Below are 18,916 nucleotides of genomic sequence, written 5' to 3'. Positions count from 1 at the left end.
AATAAATACAGTCATTTTGCATGAAGGCCAACTGAGAAAAGGTTGCAATTACCTGCCTCAGAGTTCTCCCAAATACTGAAAGGGTGAACATAGTGGAAATAGCACTGAAAGCAAGCCTAGAATTTGACCATTTCTTTCAGAAATCCAAACCTAGGTAAGTTCCCACAAGTTATGGCCATTGAGTTTTAGTGAGGAATTAATTTACTTTTCTAAAATTAAAGTTTAGATCCATACTATCAAATTAATTAGGTGCCTTTCCTAGCACTAATCTTGATGCAGACTCTATGCAGGAAAAATATGAAGACCAATTTTGAATCATACAGTATTTTTGCCCTTCTGACACTGTATTATTTCCTTTTTTAAGTCTCTATACATTGTAGTGGAAATATGTGGTTGTGTTGAATTCACAAAAATAAACCCTTCAAGTAAAGTAGCTTTTTTCTTGAAGGTAGATGTGTTGCCCTGATGATTATTTGCTTGGTATTGTTAACATGTTTAATGCTATAAGGTCAATTTCTTTGAAAATCACTTCACTGAAATGGTAACTGGGAATTCTATTTAGAAATAGATTGACTTTTTAGAAATAAATTAATGGTACTTTTACACTGTATGAAGCCACAAAAGAAGCTGACTTGTTTCCAACTTCTGAGACTGTTTTTCACAAAATATATTTTAGCTTGATAATATAATTGCCTAAATTGGCTCTTAGGATGCTACTTAAACAATTCAATAGTGATGTCACTGTAGTTAACTCAGGAAAAATGTAGGATTGCTTTAGGATATATCTGTATTCTTGTATAATGGAAGGACCATATTAAAAGAAAAGATCTGGCAAATAAGGATCTTTCTAAAATGTGTTGTTCTCAAGCAAGAGTGAATGACTGGGTAAGCAGTATGTCTATGTCATGAAAGGAGAACTGAAACATTTTGCTTAAATGGAAGTACAAGTAACATGCAGCTACATAAATATTTTTGTTCAGCACCAGGATGAGTGAACTCACCAGGAGTGCACTGTTAAAGCAAATCTCCTGATTTTACCATGCTTTGGTTCATATTGTGGAGTGATTTGGGAACACACAAAGCAGATTCGTTACAGATTAATCCACACCAAAACCTGAGCTCCAGGAGCATACCTAATGTGCTCCGACTTCTGATGGGCACTCATCCACAGAACTAGACTAGAACCAGTCCAGAATAATTCCCACCACTCCTGTCCCACAGAGGCCTGTAGTGGAGTCACTTTGGTGTTTAACACCAAATATCTCACTGAGTAGATCTGCTCTTATTGCACTGTAGTACTTCTTACAGTAGTCATAATCTACATCTGATGAACAATGTAGTTATGAGACCCTATAACAAGATGAATATCTGCTAGTGGAGAAGAAATCGTAGTCTGTCTTTCTCACCCACCATATCATTTTAGTATTTAAATTCATACTCTCATGTAATCTGAGTGAGACCATGGATTAAATATGAAATTCTTTGTTCTGTTTTCATTATCTGTCACAGTACTGCATAGGAGTGTGTACCTAAAACTAAAACCAATGCCGAAAGAAAACATGTATCTTTATTAATTGAATGTTAGTGCTTTTTTCATGCTTATAATATTTGGGGTACTTAATTTCAGTCTCAAGTGATATATTTAATAAAAATTATTCTTAAACCCAACAAAGGATAAAACAAAGTAAAAACCAAAAAGGACATACATCCTTCTCATTGCTTTCAGATTCCTTTGTTGGCATGCCATTCTATTACTTTCATTCACATTTTGGTACCGTATCAAGCAGCACTGACAGTCAGCCTTTACTGTAATAAAGAAGTATTTTTACTAGAAGTTCTATATAAGAATATGTGTATTTTATCTGACTACTTCACAATGCAAGAAACTTTTCAGAGAATTGCATCATTTCTATTATTTAAGAACTTGGTGGGGATATCAAGAGCATAGCCTGATTCCAGGAGCTTAATTTTCACATACTGATATGTTCGGGAAGTGCCTTTCTGTTGTCTGCCTTAGTGGTCAGGACTGGAGACTGTGGGAAATGCCTATATTTTTACAAAAACTAAATTTAAACCTGTTGAACAAATCTCTTTTTGTCCCTTGACTGGATTTTTTCCTTCCAGGAACAAACCTGACAGAAACAGGGAGTTCACTGAGGTTTGGATAAATGTGATTTTTATGGAATGGAGCAAATCGTCAAGAATCATTGGGCTTGAGCAGATCAAGGGAACCTGAGTGATCACATAAGAATAATACATTTTAGGCTTTTATGTAACATTTTATCTGCTGCTCTTGAACACTCTTGCCCTGACTATAAAAATAATACCTTGTTAAGAAAAGATTGTGCTATTTTATGAAGCATTTCATGTTTGTATGAATCCTAATAAGTAAACTAAAAGTGAACAGAGAGAACCATTATTATTGTTTTAAAAAAGTTAGGCATTTGGAATGTTGTGTTTAGTAATAGTGGAAACTACAAGCAATTATTGCCCTTTATAGTCCTGTTTACCACCTTATTCCATGATGAGTGGATAGTGATCAATGTAATCACTTTGTGTGGTGGTCCATATGTAAGCGATGCATGGTAGATCACAGTATGTTTAAAAATTGATGAAAAAGGGAAAAAATATTTTTCTGATAGAAAACTTTGCTAAGAGCAGAAAAGATTATGTTCTTCGATTACAGTTTTGGTAAAGACAGATATTTAAAGCATTATTTAAAATATAGCTACCTCAGCATTGTTTTCTTCATTTCTTCATAGATGATAAAGAATTCAAGATGGTTAGATAGCTCAACATTAGAGATTTAGTGTGAAAAGCGAAGTCTGAAACTCTATAGTTGTTTGTTCTGTATATACTTAATAATCCTGGAATTTTCATGCCTTTCCTATGCTGACCCTCCAGGTTAACCATGAGATGTACTGACTGACTGGAAATGTCAGACAAATATCAGAGTAAGCCAAAGCAGTTTCTTATGGGGTCAGATTCCTCCTCTGAGCTAACAGCTCTTGTTTTAAAGTATATCTAATGCCTTAAACATTTGAATTGATATATGCTAAAAGTATGAAAGAAGTTCAAAGATGTAACAGCAACATATGGCTCTCTTAGTGAAAGTGATTTAGAGATAGTGTGAATAATCCTTAATAAGCTAAATTGTGAGTGAAATAGTTATCAATGCTCATATACGACTTATATGAGTTTTGTTTACTTATAAATATGCACTATACATTTGTTTACTTTCATTTTAAAGTTGTTCAGTGAACAGAATAGTATGCATGCCTTCTAGTCTCAAGATACCAGAATCATGATCTCCCATGTAACATTAACAAAAAGGGAGATTTCTTAGGTATTTTTCAATTCTCTAATTTTGCTCAGTGTTTTTGTTGAAACACCAGTTGAAAACCATATATAATGTCTCCTAAAATAATCACCATCCTCATTCTTTGATTCTGTCCAACTCCTATTCATTTGGTAAATGGAACCTCTAAATGCACATCTAAGGCATCCCAGGGTCCTATTATACTATCAGTGCTTGACAACCTTTACTTAACTTTGTAACCTTATAAATGACATGCCAATGAGCCAAATATGTTAGACTCATCACAATCAGAAAATTCTGTTCTTTTCCTTTCTGAAGAGTTTAATATGAGTCAGCAATGCTTGTTCCTGTAGAGAGGCTTGTCTTATTGCATCCACGAAGGAAAGCGTTCCCAATATATTTGACATTAATTTCTATCATAGTGCTTAAAAGGCTTGATTTTCATTAGATGTCTAGAGAATTAGTTCCAGAATTTCCATTGTCCATATTAGTTTAGCAGAATGACATAACTCAGTGCCCTTCCAGGCAATTATTTCACCCTTCAGCTGATGGCATGATACTAAAAGAAATAGATCATGTAATTTTTGCATTCCCAGAAATATACCTTGTAGCTGTGCCCTGGTGTCAGAAAATCAACTGTCTAAATAATGAAAATTCTACTAGTGTGCATTATTGCAAATTACAGAAAATGACAGAGACTTCATCAGCATCTAGTGTCTCATCTCAGTTTGTTGCACTTCCTTTTCAAAAAGCGGATATCACAAAAAAGCAGTGACCTTGATTCATCTTCCTAATGGTGCTATTACTGAGGGAGTGAAGGCCAGAATTTTGATGCTATTTGTATATTAGTTTTAGAGGAAATACACTGCTGTCTGCAAGGTAACAAAGAAAATGGCTTCAAGAATGAGACCAAGAGGCTGAAGAGATAGGTTCCAGTCTTGGCACTGAATACTGTCTAATATTATCTAATAGAAGCTTGGGGTTTTTTGGTGTCTAATTTAAAGCATAATACTGATCATGCTCAATTTGTGACCATAAATATTACTTTGGAGTTGTGGAGTTGTTCTTCAAAATTTTGAGTGGTACTTTAAGGGTGGCTGTCCTGGTTTCGGGCTGGCTGACCATTGCAACCACAAAATATGATGTGATACATCACATGGAAGAGACTGATGTATATCCTCAGGTCCTTATTGCTAGCTCTGTGATTTGACATTTGGCTGAATGAAAATGCATAAAATACGAGAGCGCATTGCCAAATGGAGCTTGTGGTGAAGTTGCAGCCTCTCAGTGACAGACACAAACTTGAATGTAGCTCGGAGTGACACAGACAACCCCCAATCTTGATGCTAGCTGTTAGCTCTCAGCTGGTGGGTTGTGCATCCAGCTAATAAAGAGCTGCCACTTATCTAGCTGCACTGAGCTGGGCCTTGAATTGTTGCAAACGTAGCAGTGTTTATTCTGTGATTCTTACTCTCTGTTTTTCACTTTTGCACAGATAGGTAGTTGGAGGCACATCTTGCCTGTACCTTTTAAGACTTTTCATTGTTTCCAACTTCTTGTCATAGAGGATAGTGGCTTATTTTTGGAGGTGAATCCTTTAAGTGCCAGGCTTCTACATATTAGCTTCTACAATAAATATTTTATTAGTTTTACTTTTTATAATATGTTACTTTTTGACTCCTGTTACAATTTTGCTTATATAAAATTTATCTCTGTTTTCTTGTATAAAATTTATCTGTAGACTAAAGGTCATACTGTGGATTAATTTGTAGAGCCAAAATAGCTGATTTAGACACATTTTCTTTCTCCCCTATTTCAAATAAATCCTTTTACTTCTCTGTAGTGGTACTTTTTACTAATGAGAACTATTGCCAGGTTTCCTTGTTATGGCACTTTGTTAGAATTGTGCCTAACATACAAAAGTGATGGCTTACTGGGCTTTCAACAGTTCTTAGCCAATTTCACAATTAGGGTCGGTATTTTATTTGCAGCTTTGTGATTCAGTTCAGAGCTCTCTAATTCTCAAGGGGGGTGCTTCTCACAAGGGGAAAAATTCAGTTTTCATACAGACTTGTCTTCCAATTCCTACATAAAACTCTAACTTAAAAGAACAGTGTTGTAACTGAGATGGGGTATGAACTATTGGTCTATAACCTGCTAGAAAGTTTGAAATATAGCACCACTATAATAAGTAAAACCAGATGTCTTCCTTTCCTCATTAAGATTCTGTTTAGACATTTGTAGAATTCCTTTGTTTTGGAACAGTTTCATTGTATCTCTGCTTCTATAGATCATTTGGTACATGGATCAGACATAATTTTACCAAAAGCCTATTCACATGCAAGACCTGTGTTTCTAAAGAGGATCTATTTCTCTGATTCTTTCAAAGATGTTAGCAAATTCTGCACCATATTGAGTATATTGAGTGCCCTTTGGCTGCAGGTAAAGGATTCAACAGCTTGTGGGAGTGCTAATTAGAGCTAATAATAACTTCAGTGACCTGCCTTGGCTTTGAAACGTCTGACAGAAATTACCCTGTCCTTGGAGGACCAAGATTTTGTTTCTGTACATGTGTCTGATTAGGGACGCTGATGGCTTCACATTTCTCTGTTTAGTGATCACACACAATTAACTAAGTGAGTGCTTGTGTATGCATGAAAGAGAAGTGGGTGGTGTTGAGGAATCGAGAAGAAAAAAAGCAAAGAGATCTCTCAAAAATAACACATCAGAATTCCATTATTAGAGTGATTTCTCTTGTAGGCTAAATAGCCTTGTTAAAACCAGAAATAATAATAGGAAAGCAATTAGAACAGGAATTGGATTGTTCATAATTAAACCTCTTCTTTCTAATTTTGGTACTTTTTCTATGGTTAGTTTGCTGAAATATGTACAGACAGTCTGAGGGAAATGAAAACTTTAATTTGAGCAAGTACCCAAAAAGCTCTGAGGTATGATATTTTTATTTTACCTGGCTAATAGGTGCAGAAAACAATTGTATCTTCAATGAGATTGCCCTAGAGCTTTTCAATGTAAATATTATTAACTCTAGACAGAAAAAAAAATACAGTATTTTTTGAGCTGTTATTGGAAAGATAAACTAGGTTTTTTCTGACTTCTCTTTCTTTTGCTTAAGTGATTTTTGGAAAACGATCAAATTAGAGGGGGGAAAGAGTCCTTAACATTCAAATAGAGCCAGGAATTATAAATAAAATCACTGTAGTCATAGACAGAAAAGCAAAAGTTAAGTTCTTTTTTCTCCTACGCAAGAATCAGTGGAAAATGCTTCACAGCAGGGGATTACTTGCAGGGATTCAACTGCAGGGATTACCCCAAAGTTTTAATGACATAAATGACATCAGAATCTGATCACTGTTGGATTTGAGAGGAATTTTCAGAAAAATCAATAAACTAGCATGCCTGGGATGAATGTGAAAAATGTCTTCCACTGTTTTGTCAGCTCCAATATTACTATATACTACTGCTTACTACTTTGTAAACTGTATATTGTTTTGTTTTTTTTTTTTTTTTAAATGTTGCTATTTCTAAATTAGATAATGGGCAGCCTGATAAAATAGACTGCATGTTTATTGTGGCTTCACTGCCACCTGAGCAACTCTAAGCAGACTTCTTCCCCATCTCACTGCCACCCATTCATTCCTGATCTCTTGTAGTCCCCATCATTGTCCCAGCACAGCTGGTCGATTAGTTGCACAGTGGACAAGATCAGGGAGCGGAACCATCTAAAAAGTAGGATCACCAGGAAAAATTAGGATTATTTTTCAACTGTATCAGTTTCCAAGCTGTTTTGTTATAAGCAGCTATACTGGCACAATGGAGAGGTTTATGAAATACCTGCAACAGTCACCTGAGGCAAGGGCTGCTTAAGATGTTTATGTCACTACTTGTGTAATGAACTACAGTCTTTCCCTTTGACTTTAAAACATCTGCCATCACTGAACACTGGTTAAGTACAAAACACAAAAATCTAGCATTTGAGGCCTTGATTTTCCCCAGAGCTGGACAGATGTGGAATGTCACCCCTTCTATTAATATGAATATTTGATTTTCTGCTAGATTCTTAATTTGACATAACTCATGTCCTTAGTCTCATTTTGGATTAAAGGGCATTCTAAAAATCAAAGAGCTAAGAATATTCACATTTGATTGCCTTACTCTGGTCGATTAAGCCTGCTCCGGAACACAGTTATGGACTGAGGGACTAACTTGCTGCACAGCAAAAGGGAAAATGTTGGCTTACTACATTTTCCAGCTACCCATGCCATCCAAGAGTGTATGATATACAAACAAGGTAGAAATTTCCAGGCAGTGTCAGTTCACAGAAAATCCATGGGGAAATCTACTAACCTGAATAAAAATCAATTTTACTTAGAATAATTTCAATCGTAATTAGTTTTACTTAAGCTAAAATCAAAGAATATTTTACTAACATAAAGTAATATCTGAAACACACAATATTCCATGTGGAAATTTTAGGGATCCAGAGAGTTCTGTAGTACAATAGTTAAGCTGTGTGGCCGTGTTTACTTTGAAAAACAAAAATAGGTAGTCAGTAGCTGAATTGTTGCTTAAATTAGATTTAATTTAAAGTTACTCAGTAGATTACTGAGTAACTTTAAAAGAAATCTTCAATCACTTGTTAAAGGCCCAAGACTCATTTGCTCAGATTACTCTGGACTTGGTCCAGACTGTCTAAAGAGTGGTAAATGCTGATCTGATGCATACCTTCTGAGCTCAGAGATTCAGTGTAATTCTCAGTTGTCTGAGAATTCGGTTCCCTTCTGCACATCAGGGTTATCCTCTTCAAAGTATCTAAAGCCAGAAGTGACTTTTTTTTTTTTTTTTTTTTAAATTTTTAGCCAGTTTAAGACTAACATTGAAACTTCATAGATGGAAAATAACTAATACCTTAAATGTTTCTGGTGGGTCCATAAATATCAGCTATTTGATGGTATTCAGGAGAAGCAACATTTCATTTAAATGAATGACGAGGTGCATCTTAAGGCCATGCAGATATTCACAATGGAATTAATTGATTAGCACTTAATGTTTTGTAAAGGTGAAAATCTTTTACGGATATATACAATCTTCCTAATCTGGACTAGAAAGATACAAGGGAACAGAATCATAAGAGAAAACCCAAAGAAATCCAAAGTGCAAATCCTATGAATTTACTAAAATTCCAGAGATGGGTTTGGGAGAAGGGAGATGCAGAGATTCCTCTTGGATGGAATAATATGTCACACTCCTGCTTTTATTTTTATTCTCTAAGAACCAATGTGGTAATTGCGTTCTTTTCTGCTACCTAAAATTCCAGATAGAAGAATACAGTGTAGTCAGCAGTCCTTCCCATTGCTGCTTAATCTGAGCTATGATTTATGGAGATTAAAATAGTAAACAGCATAACTGTATATTTTGGGATCTGGATCAAAGATTGTAAGTTTTGTCCATTTGCTTCAGTTAAGAATCTCCATTGCATTCCTTAGAAACACTGACACTGTGAAAATTAGCAATTCTATTTCACCACAACACAGAAAATAATCAAAATACTACTCTTTTAAATCATAAATATAATCTCTTAACATGTTTTTTGTGTGAAAGCCTGTAAAATTTAATTATTAGTATTTTTATAATAACTCATAGAATTCCCATAAAAGGTCAGTTCTGGACAGGTTTTAGGATGCAGTCATGACAACTGCTTGGACAATAAATTAATTAGACAATGAATCGCCTAGTAAATAAATCAGAATGTATTTTTTTGGTATAGTTTTTTATTGGTATAGCTAAGGAACATACACGCCCCTCCCACCCCAATTTGACAGAATCCATAATGTGAGTGGCTTTTGGAAATGCAGATTGGCAAACATGGAGTCGAACCTTAACTGATGTCCTGCAACATCCCTTATGACCCATTGTTGCTGCCAGGGAGAAGAGTGGTGCTTGAAAGACTGAATAAAATCCTTCAGTCAGATACTACAGATTATTTTCAGACTAGAGCCACAAGTGATTTAATATACACAAGATTTTAAAATAAAAAAATTTAATCTCAGCAGCATTTCTATATCTTTCTTTACAAGTTTAGCATTAAGATATGGGAAAACATGCCACTGTAGCAGAATTTTATGGGAGTTTGTCAACTCCAGAGGCAAAGCAAGATCAAACATATGTGTATGTTTTTCTTTTTGTCCTTGGACCTGCTCTATCATCATCTCCTCCATGGCTTGGGACCTTCCTCTGTAAGTTGTCTCCATCAGTTTCACTTACTGAGTAAAGCAATATGCAAAATGAGACAATTTGATATTTGGATCAAATATTTCAAAATAGAAGAAATTTTTAGAGTTTCACCAATAAAAAGTGGTCTTTCAGATGAGACAGGCTGGTTTTATTCCAGAGAGCAATATGTGCTTAAACACCTTCTCCACTCATATTCAATAGTTCCAGATTTCTTCGTTGTCATTCCCTTATTTACCTGATAGCTATTTGTTGCACTTGGAGCAACACCATGAAGTCCAGAGGTCAAGTAGGAGCCCAAATATAAACAGTATTGTTGGTAAAAGATTGAAATGGATTTTACTGGACTGGGCAAGAAAATCAGAGAGGGCAGGAGAATGTCTGTATTTTTGGGCAACCCCATTTCCACAACCATGAAGCAACCACGTTGTATTCGAAGCTTTTCCGCACCAGCAAAAGCTTTCATTGGCTGATCATAACAGGTATGTGTAAGGATGTACAATCCTGTGCAGTTAATGCTCCCTGGGAATATTAGTAATTGTAACAATTTTTTAAAAATTAAAAAGAACAAGCAAGAAAGATGTCGTAGTGTTATAACTTAGAAACCAGTACATTTTTCTAGGAGGAAGGTTACAAAGTGTGAAAGCGGTAATTTTTTTACTCAGAACTTAGACATTACTTCTTTTTTTTTTTTTTTTTTTTTCAAGAACTGTAATTCACATTTGGCCTATTGCCAAAGCAGTGAACTTTATCACCCAGTCTTGGCCTGTGCAGATAGATGGTCCCTTCTGTCTCTTTTGCCAGTTATTGCTTATGTTGCCAGGAAATCTTCATCATGTTGCTTGGAAGTGGCTGCTGGCCCATCCGCCTGCTGACAAGCTATTCCACTGTGTAAGGAGTCCAACTTAGCTTCAGCAAACGGTCTCTTAGCTCTAGCTAACCTATAGGAAAAAAGGTCACTGTGCTAAGGCCACCCTCGGTGACCATATGCTGTTATGAGCTACATCATCAATGTTGCACTGCTGTTGATGCAATCTTTTATTAACCCTGAAGCTCTGCATGGGGTTGGGCATAACTATGTTTTCCACAGGGAAATGTGCAATATAAACTTAAAGTGAACCACAAAATAATAAGAAAAGAAAATGTTCTCTTTAATAATTAATGTTTTTATTGATAGTTATTTCCAATTAAAACTATATATATGTGTTTTAAAAAAATCTATAACTTCTCTAGTTTGAGAGAAAAAGGAAAAAAATCAGCTAAACAATTAGATTGCACTGCCACATTATCAAGAAATGGTTTGTATGTTCAAGTTTCTCAAGTGTCATGTGAGTTCAATCACTATTCATACAGTAGTAGTCAGAAGAATGTGATGCCTAAGTGACAATCCTCTGGTGAATTTAAGCTCCTCATTAAGATGTTCAGTCACTTGCATTAGTAGAACTTTGAAACTTGTTTCATGCATGGATAGTTCCTTTGTTGATCGAGTTCCCATTATTGTGTCTTTTCATGGGAAAAAGCAAAGGGTCTTCAATTAGAATACAGTTGTATTTTGGACTCTGTGGTGAAACCGTGTGTCTGACATTATATTTGTAGATTTTTCCATGTGCCAAAAGGAAGAACCACAGATTTCAATGATAGAAATTCTGGTAGAAGTCTAAGACTCCTGAGAGCATTGCAAATGCTGTGGACACACACAGTATTTGTGAAACACAGCCACTCAGAAAATGGCAGCAATTACATTTGTAGAACTTTTCTTCCTAATAGCATAACATAGATTATTAGCATAACTGGTTAATACCCTAACATCTGAACTTTCAACTTCCAGGACTTCTTGGACCAATATTTGGTATGTCGTAAAATTTAGCTCCTGAATCCTTGTTTATATGATCCTAACTAGGAGTGATCTGAATTTCAAGGTCAGTGGTGATGCACAAACCACAATGAAGTAAATTAGAAATATTAATATTTTTTAGTCTTGTTTCTATATGCTGTAATCATGGTATATTTGTGTATATGAAGGAGAGAAAGACAATCGTTCTCTTTGGTAATTTTTTGATCCAGTTTAAATTCAACTTTATAGACAGAGGTATCAAATATTAAATTCCTACATGTTTTCTGAAGATCAACAGTTAGACAGAGAAGAGACACTCTTGTAGCAACATATTTGCTATTGCATTAACATAGGGTTCAAGTAAACATTTAATTCTAGCACCTTGCTTGTCCATGAAGCTTAGCTATTACCTTGCACTCTGGCTGTCATTTGGAGACAACCAACTGCTCATCAGTCAGGGAAACTCAGAGAGGAATAGCTTGTGCTTGACTTCAATTCATTGTGGATGTGATTAGCTCAAACCATTTTGTCATGAAATTTGATCATGTCTGAGCACTGATAGCAAACACAGGAGAGTAGTAGCTTCCCAGCTGGTGCAGTCAGGCAGCCCTGGGCTAGTCACTATCTGATCCATGAGTCTGTCTGCGCTAGCTAGGCAATGGATACAAGCATACCCCTGAAACAGTCACAGTTTGCGTGCACAACAAGGAAAAAAAAGACTAGGTAGCAGACAGAGAGAGGAGGTGAAAGTAGTGCAGGACGAGGGAGAGAGACCATTGGAGTGGACCTCAGACTGAAGAGGGTCCTATCAAGGGTTGTGTAAGGTACACAAGGAAGCTAGACTATTCTGGGACATCCACGGGTACCATGGGGGGCACTAAGTCATGGGGTAATTTAGGAATATAGGCATGCTGTAGAGATGGGGAGAAGGAACTGAGAGACTTGGGACAGGAATGACATGGAAGCACATCTGGAGTTTAGGACATGAGGAGTTTAGGATACCTAGGATCTAAGTGACTGGAAACGAAACTTACTTATTTCTGCTGCTCATGGAAGTACTCATCTTAAATTCAGCCACTCAGCAAACCGTGATTTGTAAGTAGTGCACAGCTTATGAGATACTTAATTTGTTTACTTGAGGAGAATGGAAGGCAGAGTGTGTTCCAGTTGAGTTGGAACTTGTAGTTGGACATTTTAGCTAAGGAGTTTCAATTGCAGGAACAGATTACTGTGCCATTCTGTCTCTTGAAAGGAATTGAGTTTGCTCTTAGCTTTCTGTCTATGATGGAAAATTATAATTTTCTCTCAAACTAAAAGTAATTCTGGATTACTAGTATCTTATGACAGATTACTAGTATCCTATGATATCCTAGTCTGTGTTCATCTGTCATTTAGTATAAACCCAAATCACACAGAATTAATGGAAAGGTAAGGCAAAGATTATTATTACACTGCGTATGCTTCAAGGAGTTAAAAGGAAGGCCTTCTCTACATTTTTAGTATTTATTATAGACTTTCAAGAAATGTTAGATAGTAAAAGTGATACTCACCTTCAATGTCAAAGCTAACCATCTCATCATTTTAAGAGACTTTCGTTCTCTACCTCTGCAGTTTAAATTGCTTTTGAATCTTCTATGTTTCTTGTATCTCTAATAGTTTTTCAGATTTAGATAGAAATTATTTTGTTAGTTTTTCAGATCTGATATTGTATACTCCATGTACACTGCATTTTGAGGAACTTTATCTAGACTTTGGAGGATTTCATATACCAAACACATCTTTTATGCTTCCATAATATGATCTGGGAATAAAAAACCCAGCTATTCAAATTTCTGTATAATCTATTCCCATGATCTTTGTTATAATCTTAAGGTGTTAGCACTGTAATACTTAAAGCATAGCAGTATTGGACAACAACTAAGATGTTACTTTCTCTTTTGAGCAAAACAATTCCAGCTCAACTGCCAGCTGCAAGACTGTCAAGTAAAAATTGTTACCTCGGCAATATGCATTTTCATGTCAACTACTGTATAATTCTGCTCTACACAATGAAGTGGAATAATGTAATATATTCCCACCTAATTTTATGTTTCCAGGAGAAGAATCAACATAAATAAAAGCTTAAGTTTAAGTATTTTTCACATTCTTTTAGAAAGAATCATCTTCAAAAATCAAAAAAGCATCATCAAGATCAGCTTCAGGAATGTTACTTTTCGGTGTTTATTTCCGGTCTTTTTCTGGGATGCTGCTTTTATATAATGAACTTTTTCCAAAAAAACACCAGACTTATTTCATGCTAGATAAATATAAGAGAAAATCATGACATTTCAGAAACACTGTGTGGCTTTTTAAGAATAACCTCTGTGTGTGTTTTAAATGTGATGTTGTGTTTGCTTGGTAATGCAGTCCATCTTATTCTACATAATTAAGTATAAAATAAGAACCTATAATATGTATTTATGTACATAACTTGAACAAAAGGATTTACATACATCTATCTACAGTGATTTACCTGCTGCAGTCTAATTCCTATAAATTCTTCTTTAAGTAATGTAATTTCTTTTACTGTGTAGGTAGATAGAATGATACAGAAAAAATAGAAGCAGAGAGTTATTTGCTGGGTACAAATAAATGAGCAGGACTTTTACACAGTGATTGCTCTTTTAGAGGATGGTTCCCTTATAGGCAATTGCTTGTGCTAAAATTACATGCCAGACACTCAGCTTTGAGTAGGCTTGGCAGCTCTTTATGGTCATACTGTTCATTGCTGCAGTTCCTGCTAAAGCAAAAACAAGCAAGCCCCAAGGTATAAGGATATTCAGGTAAAATATATACTGAAAACTGTCTCCATTTGACAGTGTTAAAAGGCATCTCATGTAGGGCTAAAAACTTCACTGCCCTTCCTTAGTGAGGATTAATGCTTTACTGCCATTTGCATACGCCATTGTGGCAAATGTATTTGCCTCAATGAGAAAGAAGTTAAATTAGGAAAAAGACTCCTTGAGTTTACTTGGTGTGGCCAACACACTGGAGCTGATTTGAGGAAAGTCAGAACTAGTTGAGCTATACTGACAAATCAAATGGTAACTGAGATAAGGCAAAGGTTTGAGAATGGAGAATGATGTTATCTTCTGGACAAAAATTGATGTGCCTAAGGCAGGATCGGGGAAGAAAAACAAGAGAGAGTGAAAGGTGCAGAAATACATGTAAATGAAAATGGATAGTTGGAATTAGAGTTGCACTGATGTAAAACTGACAGGAGGTGAGGATCTGAGTTCAACATAATGGACATAATACCAGGCCTTTAACCCTGTAGCAGATCTAGTTATGCTGAGGATAGCCTATAGAAGAAAACACAGTAGATTTTTTTGCATTTTTTAGAAATGTACCTGCTCTGCTTCTTAAATCAGTCTCCCACTTCAACATGCTATGAATTTAGGCATATCTGCTAGTGCTAATATGACATATGACCTGTCTTCTCTGGCCCACAAGCAAGGTTTTAAACTGCAGCAGTAATGAGCAAACAAATGATGTCCTTTGACATAGGAGTACTAGGTCATGAGGGGAAAGGGGGATGTAGAGAGTGAAGTGACTGACCTTGCTATAAATGGTGCCACAGAGAGTGGGGGTAGGAGAATGTGAGCTGGCATAAGTCAAGAACTGTGACTGTGAAAGAATGGGGGTGCAGTGACTTCCTCTCTTGGCCTTGTGTGTTTGTATCTAAGGTGAACTAAAGTTTAAGCACACAGTGGAGTCTGAAGAGACCTGAGCAAAGATGACGTGAGAAGCCTCAGCCTGAAGTTAGTGCTCTGATTTTTGTTTCTCTCAAAAATACAGAATTTGATTAAGGTTTCTAAATAGCTTGCTGAGTTTCAGTGACTGTTAAGGATATGCAGGCCTTGCTGCCTGGTAAGCCAGGCCAAATTATGGAATTAATCATTCTGTTTTAATTCAAGGATTTTAATTGTTTAAAATGGAACCCAAGGGGAAGTTTAATGTGTAAAATCAAAGAAAGGTGGTCCTGCCTCCTGTAGATTGAAATCACTGTGCCTTTTACATATAAAGTGTTTTTATAGCAAATGGTTTCTAAAACTGTTAATGCAAATTAACATAAATGCAAAGCACAGCTACAGAAAGAGGCCATACTTCCGTGAATGTGCATATCTTGTTTTATTTCCAGCTAAGGAGAAAGCTGAATTTATTCCCTCCACATTAGGAATGCAGTTAGATAAGAAGGAAAACTAATGCTTGCTATCTATGGCTCAATGATGAAGGCAAACATGGAATTATCTTTGTCAATCACATTAGAGGTTTTAAGAAATGCAGTTGTGTGATCCACTGTCATACTCAAGTCGCACAGATACTGACATAATGTGCAGTGTCACAAATGCATAAAAAATGATTGTATAACCATGTAAATTATAAAGATCCTCCACAGTACTTCTCTACAAAACATCCTGCAGAGGTATCTCACTCAAAGATACTTGTCACACTTCAGGTGAAAGGCAGTCTACATTAGGCAACTCAGAAAATGAAAGCTTAAGCATTGTCAGATAGCTAGAAATTTTTATTTATAGTCAGAGACTGAATCTATGTCATAGATTACTTCTAGCCTGAAAAGATTATAAGTGATATCAGTTCAGTATATATTTTGTATAAACTAATACATTTTTAAATTAGCTGAAGCAGTTTTGTTAAAGGTCAGATTATCTTAAGTCTATAGTCTCAGAATGTATAGATTTTCACTGAGAAATGTTTGTTGTAATTACAAATCTACAAACTATATTTTCCAATGCACACAGACAGTTATAAATTCCATACTTTAAGGGAACATAACACACAAAAAATCCCCAAGCCCCAACATGTTGATGACTAGACAGTCAATACTACTTAATTTTTATAGCATAAACATTTAAAAAAAAAGTTCATGATCACTCTTTATGTTTGATAGAATATTACCTTTTTTCTTTCCTCCATATGTGTTTGCTGACGTGATGATACAAGAAAGCAACAAAACTGAGAGAAGTTGTAAACTTTTCATTTCTTCTTTCTCTTAGAGTTGGGGAATGCACTGCTAAACTCTGCCAAGAGATGGGGAAAGGAGAATTATCAATGCTTGGCAAGAGATTCTTTGCCTGTTAATCATTAACCTTGAATTCTCCTGTCTACTGCTCCAGTATTTCCTTTTATGGAAGTGAAAATGGAATTTTCCTGTTTCCAACCTCTTCTTTTTTATTTTATGCCACCTATGGCAGAAATAATTTGGAACTGGATCCTCCTACCTTGCTCAACAGTGCTCGGCTCTGAACACAGCAGACTTGAGGGCATTTATTATCTGAAATACTGCTAAAGGCTATGGGTAGCCAGCTCAAATTTGTTTGGTCAACAGCTCAGTCTGAATATATTGCAAAATAACTGTAAGAGCCGAAGGTTAATCTAAATATTTCATTAACATAGACACATCTCAGTAAGGGAAACATCAAATTTCTATATAGAATAAACACTTATTTCAGTCATAAAGGTGGTGTCAGATTTTGGATAATCGCAGAAATATTTCCTTTCAAATTAAACGAACAATATTTATCACATAAGAAATTTACTAATGAAGCACAATTAACAAACATGTCTCTCTACTTCCAGTAAAATAGTCATAAGGAAATGTATGTAATAAATGTAGGAGTCAGTTCAGAGGTGATGTTACTACTAACATGGTATGTTTTATATTGGAAATCAAAGCAGAATCTTAATTACAGCAGTGTCTGTAAATGCCACAATGAATAGATGTGTATTGTAAAGTGTGACAGGGTAAAACCCACTCTTGGATAGGCAGCCAGTACTACCACTGAGTGGGGTCTCACACATGAGCAGGACAAAACGCTGTCTTCTGGGCCATGTTAGCATCAGTCTGGAACATTTAGCTTTCCCACATCAACCCACATGTTTTTGAGACATACTCTACTTCATTTTAAAGGAACTAAGTACCAATGATGATGTAGCCATGGGACCACAGGCCTTACCATGGGCTGCAAATTGACTTGCATTTCCATTAATCATTGGATTGCCAGCTTATGTGGGTAAATGTTGTTACCTGAGCTAGTATATAATTAGCCATATAAGTCTATACTATACCTCACTTGTATGCTTTGATAACATTGTGGAATTTTCCTTAGAAATAGGTCTCTAGTACAGTAAATTTTCTTACAGGTTTTGAATGATTAAGAAAACCTCATGTGCTCAGGAGAGGGTGATATTGTAAATTTTTTGCTAAACTTAGTTTGTTAAAGATTTGCTGCTAGTCGCAGCAAATAGAGACAATATTTTAAGAACTCCAGAACTATCTGTGTCAGACTAAATTACTGAAACAGAATTTGTAAACTTGAAAAAGTGTATTTTGAGTATTTGGTGACCTCCAGAGTTTTTATGAAGCCTCTTATAATTACTAAATCTAGAATGTGTGGAATGATAGCCATACCATCCCAGCCTGAGGAATTTTCCATTGTTCTGTTGTTTTTATAATCAAAAACTATTTAAAAGTGTCCCAGCTAAAAGATTTTTCTCTCTTTTAGAACACAGTAAGTCTCATAGGATCCATATGCTATAGCAGAACTGGCATGTTAGACTACAAAAACCCCCCCTTTCTCATCAGGGAAACTCTGCTGTCATGTTTGATGCATTGTTTTGCCATACAAGACCACGCTCCATGGTGATGGATGTTGCATAAGTAAAGGAGAAAAAGACAGATCACTCCCTTTCCCTGCTCACTCCAAAGAGCTTCGAGTCTAGGATACAGCAAACAGCTAGAAAACTCTACAAGCAATCTCTATGGTCATACCAGTCACCACACTTGGCAGTGATCTTGGCACACCAACATCTAAAGAGTTGTCAAGACTGATTGACCTCTGTGTGTGTGTGAAAGTATATTAATAAAGAAGAAATACAGAAACTGGGGTGATAAGATCAAAATGACTGGCTTCACAGAAGTATTTTCAGTGGATGTGAGACAGAAAAAGATCTGCAGTAATTGAGACAGGAGATAGAACCTGGATAAGAATTTAGGCTGTGATGGTGAACAGTTCAGCGAAGTTAACATTAGTGGAAATTACTGGTATAATTTAGCACAGCCTTGCAATGAATTTAGGAAAATGTAAGCTGAAGATGATGTGAAGATTACAGAACTGACTGACAAGTTGAATGGAGATACTAGGCAGAGTAATAAAGAAAGTAGAGAGCTTTTATTGTAGAAAGATTATAAGCTCTGGTTTCTCCAGACAGGAATTGCTCTGGGACAGAGTTTTAGATCTGTCAGGTACAGAACAGGCTGTTGGATCTTTGTGAGGAGATTGCCTGGAAGTAAAGACTATAGGGATCAGTCTTTGGATTTACTTCTCACTAGAGAACCTATGTAGGAAACCAGGATGGCATTATGAGCATCTTATGAAGGACTGCTTAAAGTGGTGAGAGAAAAACTGGGAAAATGAGGAGTTGCAAAAGGAGGAACCTGCCTTCCTCCCTGC

At 35.9% G+C, this 18,916-nt stretch overlaps 1 protein-coding gene across 1 annotated transcript in view; it reads right to left on the bottom strand.

The window, feature by feature from the left end:
• The window catches only part of LIPC (lipase C, hepatic type), a 60,664-nt gene extending 44,211 nt beyond the window's left edge, over positions 1 to 16,453 (bottom strand). Inside the window, exon 1 of the mRNA XM_032990426.1 lies at positions 16,362 to 16,453. Within this exon, the coding sequence (XP_032846317.1) occupies positions 16,362 to 16,443 (82 nt within the window). The 5' untranslated portion in view covers positions 16,444 to 16,453. The remainder of the gene's footprint in view (positions 1 to 16,361) is intronic.
• Positions 16,454 to 18,916: the final 2,463 nt, after the last annotated feature.

Source organism: Tyto alba, unplaced genomic scaffold (assembly GCF_018691265.1).
Source record: "Tyto alba isolate M040663 unplaced genomic scaffold, T.alba_DEE_v4.0 Super-Scaffold_41, whole genome shotgun sequence".
In the NCBI taxonomy this organism is placed as follows: Eukaryota; Metazoa; Chordata; class Aves; order Strigiformes; family Tytonidae; genus Tyto; species Tyto alba.
The sequence above is the reverse complement of the archived record's forward strand: the minus strand, read 5'-3'. Positions and strand labels throughout refer to the sequence as shown.